General features: G+C 38.8%; 1 protein-coding gene across 4 annotated transcripts in view; it reads left to right on the forward strand.

Moving 5' to 3' along the window:
* Positions 1 to 18,565, forward strand: part of GNAL (G protein subunit alpha L) — a 192,299-nt gene that overhangs the window by 125,874 nt on the left and 47,860 nt on the right. For all 4 annotated transcript variants that reach the window (XM_061448841.1, XM_061448843.1, XM_061448845.1 and 1 more), the window contains one exon: positions 9,981 to 10,078. In XM_061448841.1, the coding sequence (XP_061304825.1) occupies positions 9,981 to 10,078 (98 nt within the window). The remainder of the gene's footprint in view (positions 1 to 9,980; positions 10,079 to 18,565) is intronic.

Genomic DNA, 18,565 nt, shown 5'->3' on the forward strand with positions numbered 1-18,565 from the left:
TCTGATACAATGCTATTCGGGATTTAAATCGCTGGGGGATTCAGATCCAACTCTGCCATGTTACAGCATGTAAGTTATTATTATTGGCTTGTGTTTTGAAAGAAAAAAAAAACCCTCTTGGTAATATTCCTGCTGTGAAATGCCTGAAGTTTCCCAGTTTATAATACCTGTGTTATAGCAGTACTTCTCACTTCCATAACAGTCCCTTCATCAAGGATTGTGGAGGGGTTTGTACATATTCACTGGCTGGATGTTACATGGACTTCTAAGAAAATGAAGTATGATGTTTGTTGGAGTTTGTTACACAGAGGCCCAGGATTTAAATGATTGCAGAACAAGAAGGAATAACAAAACTGCTGTGAGTTGATTTGCCATCCTCTACTCTCAACGGATTCTGCTCTGTCTAGCCTTACCTAATTAGATAAAGATTCAAATTTTCACATACAGAATCTATACACTTTTGCAGTGCCATTACTGCTCTTAATAAACAACAAGCAAACATCTCCCAGTACAGGTGACACATGGGTTATGTGTTTTTCAGTAATTTTTCCACATTGAAAGCTCAGTGCTCTATGAAGACAAGTGCAGAATCAGCATCTTGATTACAGTGCTGAAGCTCCTACTACTGACTTTTCTCATGTCATGACAGATTTCTGATTCTTCTATGTGGTCAGTACCATTATGTTTTGTATGTTCAGCACCTGCAGATTTATCTCAAGCTTTGTTATCATCTGTTGTCCACAGAAAAATTCTCCTTGAGGGACTTACAACAATACTTACCTTTTTCTCATCTTAAGTGCTGCAGAAATACAACGGGCAGCAATGTTGCAGGATTGTGTAGCACACCTGTAGTGTCACAAACACTTTGAAAGGGTTTTCCTTTATTTAAAAAAAGAAGAGCTTTATGTGCATTCAGGAAGAGTTCCTGACATAGACAAAACCAAAATATCTTCAAGGAAAATAATGTGCATGAGCTTTACATCCTCAGCAGAACATGGTTTTTAGGCACTCCATATACTAAGTAATTTGCTTAAATAATTTATCCTACTTTCCTTAGTAGAGAATTTGATGGCCCCCTCAAAAGAGCAGGTAGGCAGCAGCATTCAAGGATTTGTTATGGCAGACTGAAAGTTGAAATACAAAATTAACATGGAAACCGGAAGGCTGAATCAAAGAGTTTTGGTTTAAGCATGATAAAAGCTTCGTTGTCTAGCTTGGGGGAAAAAAAGCCACTATTTAACAAGTATTGAAGAAAAAACATGGAACTGCTCTTTATCTTCAAGGCCTATCCTATCATCAGTGCCAGCCACAAAACACTGTGGAAGCACAAAATCATGGGTTTATTTTTGGTTTTGCTAGTATGATCTAAAGAACTTTCAGACCTTTTCTTAGTGTTTGTCACATATGAGTTTGAAAAATGTATTAATATATTTCTCAGACTTTTTTGATGAGTTCTGTGGTCTACAAAAGTGAACTTGTTGATTTCTATAAAATAAGTTGGCAGATGGAACATGTTTCTAGCAGGCAGAAATAGAACTGCTAAGGCAATCAGGCTGATAACTGTACACACTTCTTGGAAATGTAGTGTAGAGTAAAAGCTTAAAAGTCAAGTCACAAAAATAGTTTAAGTAAGGGAAGTAGAATGTACTGTGCTGGTTGCACTCCTGGTTTTTTAACATTGTCAACAAGCTCCACAATTCATATGCTTTGTGTATCTGTGGTGGCTTGTGGTAGCTATGTGAAAATGGTGCTTTTATACCTTTATAAATGCTGTTTGTTTCCCTAGCTTTTTCCCTTACACCTCCAAGTTGAGTAAAATTCTCCTAGGAGTTAATAAACTTTTTTTTGCTTTTGATTTTGCTTTCTTGGAACATAAGGTGCCCTAGCACAAGTATTTACCATCCACCCATGTTTGGTTCTAATGAACTGAGGTCTGATCGTTTTTAAGGCTTTTGCCTCCAGCCTAAAAAAAAAGCAAAACAAGTCCAATGAACAGGAAGAGATGATAGATTGGATGCATTATTCTGTAACTCTCTTTGATGGATCCAAAGTTAGGTTTCGGAGGAAGGTTAGAGGCCAAAACTGCTGCTTTGCCTATCAGAATGAGTCACTAACTAGCAAAGTAATTGCATTGATTATTGCACACCCACAAATTTCAACAGAAAATACCTTGCAGGGGGTGGAGGTTGTACTTTTCCTAAAGGTTTATCTATAATTAATCTACCATAAGTGCTGGTGCTTTAGTAACAGGTCCTTGCGTGCCAGTTGACCAGTCCTACAAGGTTTCCGTGTTTCTTGTGATCTTGTTTCAGTGATAATGCAGGTTTTGACACCACTGCTGTTGAAGAAATTCGAGTCATGTATTCTGCTTTTGTTTTTCAACTGTAATTCTCTTTGCCTGTCTTTGTTGCTGGCATTAGGAGTTTAAGCAGCTGCATTTTGTACACCTACAGCAAAACAGTTCCCTTGTTAGGCAGAACATTTCATAAAGGATTTAAGAAGTGAAGCTGGCTGAGCCATAGGGGACACTTTTGTGTTATAAACAAGAGGCTCATTATCAAGAGACTGTACTTGTTTGTGGAAGAGGTAACTGAACAGGCTTCCTTCTCTCTTGGGTGTCTTACTTGGTACCTCACCCCATAATTTCTGCATTAAGTCCATTTAAAAAATATTGCTCCTGCAGCTTATAGTTGCGTTTGATAGATTTTGGGGGGTGAAGAGTACTTCTAATAGAAAATGAGTTGCTACATTTGGTGCAAGCAAAGCAGTAGTAGTGGAGGCACTGGGGCAAATTGTTGCTCATGGTCTATTCTGGGTTTCTTGTAGCATCAGTTTACAGCGGCCTCAATTAAACACTGGGTTAAGATTTAAGTTTAAAGGCAGGCCCTGAAAATTAAGATTGCCTGTGCAGCGCCTTTGTAATTATACAGCTTTGTAGATTTTTCTTTTTCTGTAAGGCCTTGAGTCTTGAATTGCAGAGAAAAGCCCCAGCAATAGAAAATAAATACTGTACCAAAAAATGGGAGTAAAGGGTTGTTTAACTTAAATTCATCTCCTTACTGCCTGCTTGATTTGTTGTGTAATGTAGAAGTACCTTATCTTAATTCTCATCGTTCACCCTGAAGCCCCAAGAATTACTCCATTGAGTTTATTCACCCAGCAAGTTTGCATTATCACTTTTATTATACATTATTTGTAGTATTGCCATACATTCTTAAAACAAAAATTAGGTGTTTTATTCTTTGCTACATACTAAAAAATCTTAGCTTAGTTGGATTATATTATGTTGAGCTACCATATATATCTTAGAGAAGGATAATTGTGTGTGACTTAAAGGCTTAGAGAGATTAAGAAACTACTACATTTAGCAATACCATCCTATTTAGAGATTCTTATATAGGGTAAGCATGATGGTGGACCATAGAAATGCACTGTGTCAGTAGCCTGTATGGAGAAAAGTTGTTTTTTTCCTTTGACCAGATTTGTCACTCTCTAGTGATTCCATTAATCATTGTGTTTAAAAACACAGATTTTTTTCTGTTGGATTTCCCCTCCTTCTTAGCAATTATGTTGTAAAGAAAGTTAAATTTCAGGCAGAACCCAGTCACAACAGCAATGTTGGGTAAGTTTGTTTCTGATTCCAAATGTGCAAGCCTTGAATTAATAAAGAAATTAATATCAAGAAAAAGAAAAGAAAACAAACAAACAAAAAAACCCTTAATGGTTACAGGAGTCTGAATATCCAAGAACTGTTTGCAGTGAGTAGACTGTAGAGGCTTGCAAGAGAGTCTTGGAGCTGCAAAAGTAGCTTTTGCTTTATCCTGTTAAATTCCAGGTTTTACTTGGCTGAAATATAAACTTTTTAAAATTGCCATTCTGCTGTTACTTTACATGGCTTATACTACAAAACCTGACAGAACACCAATAGGCTAATTGGATTTGTGGCATCTGTTGCAACCATTGCAGCAGCCCCCACTCCTCAGCAGCCCCAGCAGCTGCAAAGCTTCTGGAGCACGCGGGGACAGCTCGCCTGAGCTTCCTTTTGCCTTCCCAAGGCACCATATGGAAAAAGGATTCCTCACAGCTATCCAGGAATTGGAGAAAGTGCTAGGTTAGAATCCTTCCTCCTAGTCATCTCTTCCAGACCGTGTTGCTGCCCATCCTCTCCCATAACAGCACAGCATCCTGCTGCTTGCTGTTGGTGTCACACTCAGCTGCTTGGGCTGCAGGCTGATGGATCTGGTTCCATTTCAACCTCAGATGTGGTACACAGAAAAGGATGCTTGAAAGGATATTGTTTGGATTGCAGAGTCAAACATGTCACATTTAGAAAACCCTGAAGATAGTTTGCCTATGCACCCTTAATTTGACTCCACTGGGTGCCATCTTTATGGTATTACCATGAGATAATGACCCATCAGTTGTCACTCTTCTGTTGCGCAAAACTTTTCCATGATTGAGTGGATGGGAGACAAGCACTACCTATATACCCCTGCCTGTGCATTGGGAAGTACAGGGAGGGTACATACCTCCCTTCCTGTATGAATTCTGTGGATCATCTTGTGCTGTATTCCTTGAGTGTTTGTGAGATACTGGGGGGGGGGGGTAATTTTAATGCATTGCCTGATTTTACTTTCTGTTTGGTTAAGTACGTGAGAGAAGAAGTAGTAACTAAAATTCAGAATAGAAGTGATGACTTCATTTCACACCCACAGTGGTAGAACTATGAAAATGTGTAACGTTTGCCGCTTCCTTAAATGATTGTAAGAAATTGCCTTACAGTCCTGAAGCTTAAGACAGTAAGAGCATGAATTTTGGCTCAAGGGAGATCAGTCTAATTTCACATTGATCTAAGAAGCTGTTTCCAGGTTTACATATATTAAGAAAAGAAACATGTGGAATAGAAAATACAGTGCAGTCTTCCACATCCCAGTTTCTGGGAGACTGAAGGGTGACATCAGGATAGCTATTGAATATATGCTCCATCTGGAAGGAAGACAAAAAGGAATCTTAATAGAATAAAAATTGTGTTCCTGACCTAACATGAACTTCCGTGGTTTGTACAGCAATTAGATGAAAAGTTCTGTTTCCAAAGTATATAAAGATTTGCTCATTGTTTAATCATCTCTAATATTTATTCCCAATTTAGGCAGCTGAAAAGTGAAACAAGTCCATTTTTTTAGCTACTTGAAAAATTTTTGTAAGAGGTTTCTAAGGTAACCTAACAATAAATAAGTTTATTTCTAAACTAAGGAAAATAAAATTTCGAGAACATGCTGTAACTTCTAGTAGGACAAAGTTTAAAAACTGTGCTTTGCTGTTTTCATAGAATCACAGAATAGTTAGGGTTGGAAAGGACCTTAAGATTATAAAGTTCCAACCCCCCTGCCATGGGCAGGGACACCTCACACTAAACCATACCACCCAAGGCTCTGTCCAACTTGGCCTTGAACACCGCCAGGGATGGAGCATTCACAAGTTCCTTGGGCAACCCATTCCAGTGCCTCACCACCCTTACAGTAAAGAACTTCCTCCTTATATCCAATCTAAACTTCCCCTGTTTAATTTTTAACCCGTTACCCCTTGTCCTGTCACTACAGTCCCTAATGAAGAGTCCCTCCCCAGCATCCCTATAGGCCCCCTTCAGATACTGGAAGGCTGCTATGAGGTCTCCATGCAGCCTTCTCTTCTCCAGACTGAACAGCCCCAACTTTCTCATGCTGTCTTCATACAGGAGAGACTTAACTGTAGTGTGTTTGTTATCTCTATTGGTTTCTTGGAATGTCTGATAGAGGAATATATTCCCTCCTTTTTTTCCAACCTAAAAATTACCTTGGAATAGGTGAGTAAAGATATTTCTACAAGATCTTTTTAAACTATAGTAAAAATAAATACCATTTACATCAGTGATATCAGAGTATTTCTACATTTATGTGTATCTTATTTTGTTCTGGGGGGTAGGGAAAGGAATCATAACCTGCTTATATCACAATATTTGAGAGTTTGTGTGTTGCATCTTCTTTTTGATCACATCAAAATTTTGGCATCGTATGGTCTAATGATTGCTGTAAATTCTTAGTTGACTGGTGTAAATTAATGTATGTAAAGTAAAAAGCACCTGTAGTTAATGAGACCTGTAAATCATGAGATCTGAGGTATCATCATTTACTTTTCTATTGCTGTAATTAAATACAACATAAAAGTATATCAGTGGTTTTATTTCTTATGTATATTAATAGGTGCAACTATTTGTTTGCCTCTATCCCTAAAGAGTTTGGGTGCTGTTGGGTGAAACAGCTCTGTTTTGTTTGGTGTTCATAGATGTGTCATGATGTAGGTGTTTCTCTGCTTTCAGGCACAGTACGTGATTCCTCGTTCTCTTCAGTATACTAAATATTTTTTCAGTAGACTTTGGTGACTGATCTGATAGAGGTCAGCTGCATCTGCTTGCAAACCAAGCACATCAGATGTCCCTAGTGATTTTCCATGTTGCTGTTTTCTCCCGTCCCAGTTAAGTTTTAAAGGACCTGGCTTATGACTTTAAGAACTTATGAATAGCCACTTCCCAGATGTCAGACCCATAAGAAAATCTGAGTTTGGCCATCTCAAAATGTAAGCTGCTACTGTCACAACTTAGTCTTAAAACCTTGTTTGTGCTTTACTGACCAAAACTAATGTTTTGTATGTAGTTCCCCAGCCCACAGAAACACTAAAAAAAGTTTTAGTCCATCTTTATAAGCTGGAGCAAATCTGAATTCTTTGTTCTTTGAATTAATCCGTCTCTTCCCTACAACAAGCATTGCTACCCCCAGGATATTGCAGCTCCAAAAGCAGGTAACTTAGGTGGGGCTTAGCCCAAAGTCCACACCTTTATTAGCTCACTGGTGCTTGCTTGCCAACGAGGTGACCATGACGTAACCATGGTGAGAGGAATAGATGACAAACATTGGGGTCCGTAGAAACGAGTCATGGGAATTGTGCATCTGGAAGCGGATGCTGGAAACTTGTTAGGCAAAAAGGGCTTAGTTGCAAAGGTTAAAGCTAACGTGGTGACTGCTATCTGGATGTTGTCCTGCAATGCAGGGTAGGTTGGGATCTAGACATATTTGCCGTGTGCGAGCAGGATCCTCCTATGTGCTTGACTGTATGCAGTGGGAGTCTCCATCAGCTGAGGAGAAAAAACCCTGAAGAACTTAGAACAGACGAGAAAGGGGTTAAAAACAAGTGTGAAAAGTTGGGTTGTGGTACTTGGTATCTTGAAATGGAGCAGGATTTTTCTGGAAGGCTTTAGTCACCTGGGATAGAAGGATCGGGTAGCTGTGTGGGAGGCAATTTGCAGGCAAGTGTACTCCTCTGCACTAGATCGGTACATTTTAATGAGGTAAGTATACTTGCTCCATTTTATAGGATTTGCTTTGGACCAGAAGTCTGGAAGTCATTTTAAATAGACTGCTTTGAGATACAATGGTCAGGTGGAACTGTTTGAAGGATGTATTATGGAAACGCTGTATTAACAATATATTTGTAGGGTCTCAGAAGCTGAGCTGAAAGGATTGGCTCTGTTCCAGAAGAGATTTTTAAAAGTAAATAAAGCTCATATGGAGGATGTAAAAACAGAAGTGATGTTGGAAACTACTGTAGCTCTGAAGTTTTATTTATTTATTATTTATCTACATCTGCAGCTACCTCTCAATCCATCCCACCCTGCAGAAAAGGATGCTTTCATGCTGACATCCTTCTCCTCTTCCCATCCCCTTCCCGTAGGCTATGTGGGGCTGAACAGGGCCATTTTTTAGATGTAGATTCCCCTCAGAGATGGCTTTCCAGTGGGTGGGAATTTCCACCCACCAGCGGTGAGGAGGGGAAAGCAGCCGCACTGTACTCAGCACCTGAACCTGCAGCAGCAAGCACCTGCAGAAGGAACGGCTGAGGCTGTATGCTGCTGTCCATTGAAGGGGATGGAAAAGCTGGGTCGTTTTGTCCCAGGACCCTGACACTTATCCAGAGCTCGCTATTTCTATTGAAAAGTCAGTGACTTTCTTTGCACAAAAGATTGCAACAAGTGAGATGCATTCAGCTGATGCCTTGAGTATCAGTCGAGCATAAGCTTCAAGTCTGTTTTCTAGTATTTATCATTTTGGCTTTTCCAAAAGTTCTTTTTCTCGTAGTCATGCTCTTTGTTATACATACCCATTTTCTCCTGCTTATTTAGTTTGATATCTTGTCCTTTCTTGAGCCTGTTTTTCTTTCCTTCTGATGTAGGAACAGAGTTTATAATAGCCGTAGCATAACTTCAGAAGGTGGATCTGCAGTGTTTTAAACAATCATTACATAAGTCATTAAAATAACAAAGGCAAAATAAACATGTCCTCCTGAGGGTGAAGAAATACATGCCAAGGCAGTATAAGCATCTGCCAGTCTAGCGTTGCTTCCTCTCTTCTCCCAAGGCTTTCTGTGAAGGTTTTTCATGCCTGCTTTAACATCATCTTTTCTCTGAAGTTCTGAAAACGTCTTAAAGAATGGCATTCTCTCTTTCGATTGTGCACAGTATAGTTAAAGAGAAAAAAGCATTTCTGAGGTGATTCAGGACTCTGTAGCCATGTTCAAAGCTCAACTAAATAATTTTCAGTACAAGTTTGTTCTGAAAATCTTGTCTTGCGTTTTGCTTCTTCCTGAAAAGGTCACCAGCAGGGCACAGGCTGAGGAGCAGATTGTCACCTTCAGGGTCACTTCGCAGGGGTGGCGTGCAAGGTTGGGAAACCCATACAGAGTAAAAGTGAACTCACTGTGCTGCTAAGATCTTTTGCTACAAACTGTGTGTTTTGAGAGTTTTTAATCCTGAAAAGGTGTTGGGAGGGACTGGCAAACAATTTCAGAAAGTTTCAGAATTCTGATATTTACACAACATCTTGGCAGGCTCATAAAGTGAATAGTGGTAGAACACCTGTATTACGCAGAACTGACTCTGATGATTAGGTAGCAGATCTGAAGTACTCTGATGATGAGGTAGCAGTACTGAGGTGTTAAGAGATTACAAAGAACTTCTGTGTTTAAGTTGACTTACTACCTTAACAGTTCAGTTTGCCAGAGGAAAGAGCCATATAATAAAGGAAATAGTAATTTGTCTAACCGTTCTTCATTTGATTTTAGAAAGTAGTAGCTGGAAAAGCTCAGTTACAGTTTGACTTAACGAGCAATGATAAAACATAAAATGGACTCCCAGCTTTAAAACAAGCTGGAGTGTGTGAGGCTCTACAGCAGGGGCTGGAGGGGCAAAAGAGCTGTCAGGCAGGATGTGTGCGTGCTTTTTACAATAGAGCTATGGCTTCACCATCACCAGCAACAGCTTTGAGTCCTCTTTCAAATAATTCCGAAATAAGCTTGCTGGCAGGTATTTTTGGATTGAGTTGCCCAGGATAGCTGCTAGGAAAAGCACATTGTGCCAGGTGGCTGCTTGGAGGAAGCGGAGTTTAGCAGAGACTCTGAAAGTCTTGCAATCACATTATTATATTGCATGAGAAAATACCAAGCAGCAGAAAGTTGTGTTTTTCAGGAAAAACTACATAATCTTTTTAAAGTTACAGACTGGTTCTTTCTCAGGGAAGCTAATGATTATAAGTTGAGCAGCTTTATGCACCTTTTATGCCTTTTCCATGACAGAAGGGTAAATCCAGTTAAAAAAATAAGTGAATATGCTTCTAGGTAATATTCGTACTTAGAGTAAATTTTATATATGAACTGGCATGAATTTTGAAGACAGTCTTCATTACGTATCATGTAAGGGAAACTGTCAGCAGTCATGTTAAGTATATATATTTTACTGCAGTTTTGCTAATAAATGTTTAGTGCTTTAATAATAATAGGTTTAATCTATCATTACACGAAACTGTAAAGCACGTAGGTTGGCGGGAAGGAGCAATACATATAAATTGGGGTTGAAAAGATTGAAAATTTATCTCTGTTGCTTTTCCAATTTTCAGGAATTCTTCGAACATGCAAAAAAGCTTTGGGATGATGAAGGTGTAAAGGCATGCTTCGAGAGGTCAAACGAATATCAGCTGATTGACTGTGCACAGTAGTAAGTATTTCTTCGTATGGAATTTATAGCCAAGAATGTAATAATTTATAACAAGTTAGAAAACAATAAGCAGTATTTTATTAAAGATAGTAGTACATTTGGTATTCCCCTCTTCATATATATCAAGTAAAGTGGTACATTGGTGCATAATACATTCATAATCTTTAAACAGGTTCATCTGACTGGAAATGTTCTGAAAAGAGGTGTGTAGTAGATTATGAAAGTGCAAATCATAAATACACAGTACATTGATGAAAGTAGATTAGTCAGGAAATAGTCCATTATCATGACAGGGTTACAAAACTCAGCTGTCCTCAGTAATAACTCAGCTCTGAATTAGACTTGGACCAAAAATATACATGTCATGAGAACTGCTATTGCGAAAACGTATGCTTTTACAGTTGCTATGTGATTTAGGGTTTTCAGAAAACACACTCTAGTGTGTTATGATTTGTCTAATTGGCAGTATGGTCAGCAGCAATGCCACAAGTCTGTTGTAGTGCTTGGTGTTTTGTTTTTCCGTCCTCTCTGCTCTTGGTGCCAAAGCTGAAGGCAGAGGAAACAGGACATGTTGCTAAAGTACTTGTCATGCTTCTGCCACTATGGGGGAATTTTGGTCCTGCGGTCATAATTTCTTTTCCCTCTTTCCAGACTATTTTTGTGAAAAAGAAGGATCCAGTAATGATTCATCAGCATATGGAAACAAGGGAAAATTACATTCATGTAGGAAGGAACTTATTTGACCTCAGTGGAATGAATTTACCAAAATTTGGGCATTTGCTCACAGTCCAGAGTGGCTAGAAATTAAGGCACTGTTTGTACACAAAAAACTAGAAAGTTGTTCTGAATTGTGATCAGTGGGTTTCTCCTGTGTCCTCACCCACCACCATAGTACAGATCTGAGCTATGCTTGCTCAAAAGTCCAGGTTGACTATTTATGGTATCTGTTAATACAGTCAAATAAGATGCCAGACCAAGAAAATAATGACACGTATTTAAATTAAATGAATGTTAAATTAACTTACTTTACTGATCAAAAAAGGTTGATGTGTCTCATAGTCCTGCTTTGTAAAATGGTGCTGAAGGGACCAGGCAAAAAAGACAGACACTGAATTATAGTGCTAATGATCCTGTGCTTTCCCTTAAAAAATGGTGCCTGTCTACAGGCTTTCACAAGGAGAAGAATGTTAAGTCTCATGTTATGTCCAAAACACAAATGGGGAAAAAGTCGATATAGAATGAAATCCACTGTCCTCAAACTAAATTCTACTACCTTTTTTCCTAAAACCTTAAAGAAAGATTATTGGGGTATTTTTTATGTATCTTTTCTTCGTATCTTCTAACTAGCTTGCTTTATCTTTATTCTGAGATTATTTATTGCAATAGTAAATACAATGTTTGCAGAATTCTTCACCTTCAAGACATTTTATGAAATAGCATTTGATAGTTTAATATCCCTTGAGTGTAGCTGTGGTTTCCGTTTCATGGTTTAACTGAAAATGTAACAGCTAAGTGACTTAACCCACATCTACAAGCCTTCAGTCTTAGAGCTGAGACTTGAAACTTGGGAACAGCTGTACCACTGATCTGATCAAACAGGCTTTTCTCACAGGTATTGATGTTTTAAAACAGTGAAGCGTAATCTTAAGAGAAAAAAGATGATGAAAATGCGCAGAAAACTTTTATCTGCCCTTCCATCATTCCTTGAAAATTAAAATGGTGCTAATGGAGTGAATGAAAAGGAGATTTAAAAGTTGTGTCTTTGTTGCATGTGTGTATTTTATATATTGCACAAGAGTAGTAGTAGCTGTACCCAGAATCATAGAATCATAGAATGGTTAGGGTTAGAAAGGACCTTTAGATCGTATCTTCATACGGGAGGTGCTCCAGTCCCCTGATCATCCTCGTGGCTCTTCTCTGGACTTGTTCCAACAGTTCCATGTCCTTTTTATGCTGAGGACACCAGAACTGCACACAATACTCCAGGTCAGGACTCAGGAGCAGAGTAGAGGGGCAGGATCACCTCCTTCGACCTGCCGGTCACGCTCCTTTTGATGCAGCCCAGGATACGGTTGGCTTTCTGGGCTGTGAGCGCACACTGAAGCTGGCTCATGCTCATTTTCTCATCGACCAGCACCCCCCAAGTCCTTCTCCTCAGGGCTGCTCTGAATCTCTTCTCTGCCCAACCTGTAGCTGTGCCTGGGATTGCTCTGACCCAGGTGTAGGACCTTGCACTTGGCATGGTTAAACTTCATGAGGTTGGCATCAGCCCACCTCACAAGTGTGTCTAGGTCCCTCTGGATGGCATTCCTTCCCTCCAGTGTATCAGCCAAACCACACAGCTTGGTGTCATCGGCAAACTTGCTGAGGGCGCACTCAATCCCACTGTCCATGTCAGCGACGAAGATGTTAAACAAGGCCGGTCCCAACACTGATCCCTGAGGGACACCACTCGTTACTGGTCTCCAGATGGACATTGAGCCATTGACCACAACTCTGCATGTGGCCATCCAGCCAGTTCTTTATCCACCGAGTGGTCCACCTATCAAATTGATGTCTCTCCAATTTAGAGACAAGGATGTCGTGTGGGACAGTGTCAAACGCTTTGCAGAAGTCCAGGTAGATGACATCAACTGCTCTGCCCCTGTCCATCAGTTCCATAGCCCCATCATAGAAGGCCACCAAATTGGTCAGGCAGGATTTCCCCTTAGTGAAGCCATGCTGGCTGTCACCAAGCACCTTGTTGTTTTTCATGTGCCTTAGCATGCTTTCCAGGAGAATCTGCTCCAAGATTTTGCCAGGCACAGAGGTGAGACTGACTGCTCTGTAATTCCCTGGGTCATCCATTTTCCCCTTCTTGAAAATGGGGGTTATATTTCCCTTTTTCCAGTCTTCAGAAACTTCACCTGACTGCCATGATTTTTCAAATATGATGGCCAGTGGCTTCGCAACTTCATTCGCCAGCTCTTCCGGACCCGCGGATGGATTTCATCAGGTCCCATGGACTTGTGCACATTCAGATTTTTAAGGTGGTCTCAAACCAGTTCCTCTCCTACAGTGGGCGCAAGGTCTTCATTCTCACAGTCCCTGCGTCTGCCTTCCAAGACTTGGGTGGTGCAGTCAGAGCCTTTGCCAGTGAAGACCGAGGCAAAGAAGTCATTCAGAACCTCAGCCTTCTCCAAATCCAGGGTAGCCAGTTCTCCCGAGAGCTTCTGGAGGGGGCCTACGTTGTCCCTAGTCTGTTTTTTATTTGCTATTACCTGTGGAATCCCTTCCTGTTATCCTTAACATCCCTAGCCAATTTTAATTCTAACTGGGCCTTGACTTTCCTAACCTGGTCCCTAGCTTCCCGGACAACATCCCTGAACTCTTCCCAGGCCACCTGTTCTTGCTTCCACATTTTAGAAGCCTCTTTTTTCATTTGAAGAAGAACATTTCTGTGCTAGAATCAGATGGGCCTTATTCAGAGTGGTGGGATCCTGTCTGCCTTGTAACTGAAGCATGTAAGAAGAGGTTACAACTAGAATTCTGATACAATTCTGATTTTCTTGTGTGCCCTTAGAAAATACTAACTGTGTAGGTGCTGTATTTCTGGCTTAGCAGGAGCAGATGGCATTTCTCTCAGAACCTGTCCATGGTCATCTTTAATTGGAAAGGAAAGAAGGGAAGGAGCGTGATGTGACGCACACACTTACTGTGGGATTTTGAAACATTTGCAGTGTTTTCTTTGCCCTGGCTTTGGGAGAAAGCATGCCACACCATCAGCTAAATTCTAATCTTTTACTTGACAGTGAAGGGAGAACATTATCAGTAGGTCACCAATAATTTTTCTGCTTAATAAAAAGAAATAAAAATAAAGCAAAACTAAAATCTCAACGAGTTAAAAATATAGCACTACATGTTGTGTGCTGACTTAAAATACTGAAAAGCATTATCAGCAAATTCTGTCAGCAGCCAGACTGACTGTTAAGTGAGTTACAAATTCAGTGTATTTTGGAATAGTTTAATTTGGCTACAGTACAGAGCTTTTGTATTTTTAAAACTTAACCTAATTTTCTTTATTACTGAGGGAGAAATATTTGGCTGGAAACAGAGGTAGTAGAAAAACACAAAGGCAAATTTTCTCTTTATATTAGGCCTGCAAATTGCTTTTGCTTGATCTTTAATGCCCTTTTAAATTATCAGGGTACTGTTCCTTCACAGGAGTGAGCATGAGATTCTGCTTGTAGACCATTTTAATACATGACTCCTCATGTATCTGCACTTCTAAGTATCATTTTGATACATTGTGATATTTGTAACAAATATGAATCTGTGACTAAGCTGGAGGTCAGGCCTTGTTGTCTGACAGTGGTAAATGTGTCATAAGCAAAGATCTGAATTGTTCTTTATCACGAACTACAAAGGTGCTTATGTAAGTCTTTGGGGGGCAAAGTATAGCATGGACATCCACCATATTTTTTCCTTGATGACCTTCATGTATTTCTTTGAGATTAATATAATAAAATTGGCAGGTTACTGTTTTCCCTAACTTCTTATTTTATATTTCTTTCAAGTTAAATTTCAGGTTTAATTAAAAAAAAAATATAATTAATTTGAAAAGTTGATTTTAGTTGTGTCCCCATTTGACTTACCTAGACTTGTTGTGGTAATAAACCTTACACCTTACTTTGTTTAATGTTAACTTACTTGAACTACTGTGATTATGTCTGTATTTATATACTTTATATTCAGCAAATTCTAGGTCTGTAAGGGACTTCAGATTGTGATTGAGGGCTGTCTTGACAGTGAATAGTCTAGTGTATAAATAATAGATCAAAATACGTTCAATAAAATTTCTTGTAATTCTAGGACAGTTTTCTAAAAGCTAAATAGTTTCCTGTAACATGAATGCAGCTCGCTTTTTAATATTCCAGTTTCTGTATACCGGTTATTGAATACCCATTTTTTATTGTATCGAGGAGAGGGAACTGCAAAACAAACTTTTATGAATGCAGAACAGTTCAAAACAAATAGAGATCCAGGTAGGATGGCATTCATTTAAAAAATAAAGACCCAGAAAAAGAGTTGATGAATTCATCATGTGTCTTTATAAACTTCATAAATTTAACTAAATGAACTTATTTGGCAATAAAATTTCCTTTTAACTAACAGCATCCCATGAGGTAGAGTTGTAGGTTATAACCACCTGTTGGTGTTATATATGTAAGTGGGTTGACCTCACCCCCTTTTTTCACTGCAGACCATACCATGTACATTAGTACATGGTGGCTGCTCTAGAATCCCAGAAAAGCCACCGAAGTTGGTTTTTTGCTTCAAAGTTGAAGGCCTTTGCAGAACATCGGTTGTTGTTGGGGATATCGGGCACCCCCCGTCTGGCCATACGGAATAGTTGTTTTGATAAAGTAGCAGTTGAGTCATCTTAGTTTTGGTAACTCAAATGTCAGTTCCTCAGTTAACTGGGTAAAATTAGTTTCAGTGATCAGAAGTAAGGTGTGGGGATGCTTACAGAACCAGAACATCCAATTCTCCTTTTAGGTAACACAGTTCCTTGGCCATTGTTGTTAGGAAAAAAAAAAAAAAAAAAAAGTAACTACTTTCAGGCTTATTGGAAGGCTCCAGGGTTGAATTTTGTCCCATTGCATTCACATGAAATAACAGTGTGTGCATGCATGGGTGGTCCTAGTGGGAAGGGTTGTGCTTTGGCCCACTGAGTTCCTCAGTATAGGAAGTAACCTAAGGATGTAGGGGAACCCTGCCCTCAGCCACTACTTCATCCCAGTTTGTCTATCTTCTTTCCCTGATGAAATATGCCACTGATATACTTAAGTGTGACGGTCTCTACACAAACATTTGGGCTAATGAAACTCAATTATGCGAGTTCTCAGGAAAGCAAACACAAGGGATGTGAGCTTGGCCAAAGAAAATTGATTTTATATTTTAGCTGATATATATAGAAAAGACATACCTCAAGTACTCTTTCTTTGCAGTTATTCAATCTTGGAGAGAAGGGTTTCAGCCAGATTTTGTTTGGTTAATTCATAAACAGGTTTTCTCCACTTACCTGATACAGAATATAAACCTTAACCGACCAGTAAATTTTTATTTAGTGATAGAAAAAAAAAGAGGGGGGTTGTAATTACAGAGTAATTATTTTAGCCTTACCGATGACTCTTCCAAACAGAGGTGGTTGCCAGGTAGGACAAAAGTCATTCTGTAGTCTGTAATGCTTAAAGTTTTCACTTTTTACTAATTAGTAAACCATACTGTTAAGAGGCAGAATTGTGGTTTCTTAAAATATGCAGTAGGAATTCTCTAAAATAACCTTTTTGTTTGTTGCTGCGATTTTTTTTATTATTATTGTTGTTCCCCTTTTGCCCTCACTTAAGAAAAAAAATATTAGACTCAACCAATTCTGTCTTATTGGTAATCAAAATGTGACCATGATGTTATAGTACTGTTAGTTAGAAGTACAAAAATGTGGAAGAAGAAACAGCTGTAGAAACCTCCATAATGCCTTTGTATTTTGAGTTTGGAGCAAGTAGCAGTAAAAAGATACCATTCACAAACAGCCAGTGTGTCATACAGGCACGTACCAGCCTGTTTTATTTGTTTTAATTCTCAAATGCTTTCCATACCTAGAGAAGACAATAATATTTTTCAATTATAAAATAAGAGATAAAATAGTTTATAAACACAGCACCCTCTCTGTCTTTTAAAAATATATATGACAAATATTTTTTCCTATTAACTAGTTACTATTGGTGACACCTTTAAACAGCCCTTGATGGGCTGCTCAAACATAAAATTAAACCATACACTTTTCCAAACGCTTCCATGGGCCTGACAGTCTGTTTTCTGCAGTTTTGAAAATATAAGGCAGAAAAGCATAAAATATTCCTTAACCTCAATTTAAGGTAGTAGTAAATTCTTAAGACCAAGCAAAGTTATGACAAATGCATGAAAGTACATTTAGACTCTTCAAGATACTTTATTAGACATTTCTAGTTTCCTTTGAAAAGCATAGCAAAGCTGACTTTATTCTGTTGAGGAAAAAGTTCTTTCCTCCTTAGTCAACAATATTTTTCATGTTTTCCTGAATACCTGACAAATGGTTTTGTTAATTTTTTTTCCTGTTTGCACACAGGGTGCAGTAGTAAGTGCAGCACAGGTTGGTATAACACAGCAACTCAGCCCCATTTGGAAATATGTGAATTAGAGATTACAAACAGCTCTGTCAGCTGAGCTTGTCTGCGTTTAGTTTTCTATGCTAGTATTGTATATTTAATTTGGAGTTATATTTTTCCATAACACTTCTGCAGAGGTAAACTGTAGACTTTCAGAGGCTTTTGGAATTGCATTTGTAATGCACACTTCAAGTACTTTTAGAGCTTGAGCAAAAGGTAGCTAAAGAATAAAGACAGCACCACTCTCAGTGTATACACTCTTAAAGCACTAATACCCATTACTATCCTTTAAAACAAAGAGCATTCTGTTGCATTTATTATAAAAGACTGTTTATTTTACATCACATCAGTGAGGACAGAAGTGAATCAGTACTGGTTCAGGGCTGAGTCAGGGAACTGGCACAGTGGGCCAGTGTGACTGGTGAAAACTGCCAGAATCTGGGATATTGAGTAGGAGGAAGGGAAGGCTACTCTGTAGGACTGGACTTTGAGGGGTATTTTGTTTGAATTTTGTGTATTATAAATAACATGATGTCTTTTTAAAGCAAAAAGAGAATTTTAAAGCATGTGTATGCCCTGCTATCAAGTCAAACTAAGCATTGCTTACAGTAATGGTGCTGATACAGCTTAATTCCAGAAGCCCTGATAGTGAATCATTGCTCAGTGTCAGCATCTCAAAATGTCTTCAAATGAAATAAAACTGCAGATGTTGGTTATCTAGAATCTGCATGCAGGATTTATGAGTAGATTTCAGAAGGAAGCTGTAGGTCATTCTGTCAGTTCTGGTGTTATTTATATGCTGTTCTTGGTTTAGGACTCTTCCAGTGTATGCGTGGGAGAAAGAGTAAACTATGACCAAAGCCAGCTTCATTATATTGCAGGGGACATTAAGAGTCACTTATATTTACTCCACTTCTCCAGCTTATGTTGATTGATACAGAATTTAGTTCAGTCTGTTCATGTGCAATGCATTGTTGAGTGTGTGTGCATGTTCTCATGCGCACACACTGAACAGTGGAAGAAATTAGTTGGTTAAAGAATAAGTTTACCTATTAATAAGCTTAACATTATATAACACAAATGTATTTTAATTCTTTTTCTGAGGGATTTTTTTTTAATATGCTCTAGAGAAAAGTGTGTTCCACATTCTGTTAAATCTAACCTAATGTGAAACAATAAATTTAATATAACAACAATTGTATAATAACTCGTAGTTGGATTGTTAAAAAAGAAATAAGAGCACTGAAAATTTAATGGAAGGTTAGATAGGATACTGTCAAATCATTTTAACCTGGGGTTC

This window comes from Pezoporus flaviventris, unplaced genomic scaffold (genome assembly GCF_033815535.1).
Source record: "Pezoporus flaviventris isolate CSIRO_AGI_PZ_B2104156 unplaced genomic scaffold, CSIRO_AGI_Pfla_v1 ptg000007l, whole genome shotgun sequence".
NCBI classification, from domain to species: domain Eukaryota; kingdom Metazoa; phylum Chordata; class Aves; order Psittaciformes; family Psittacidae; genus Pezoporus; species Pezoporus flaviventris.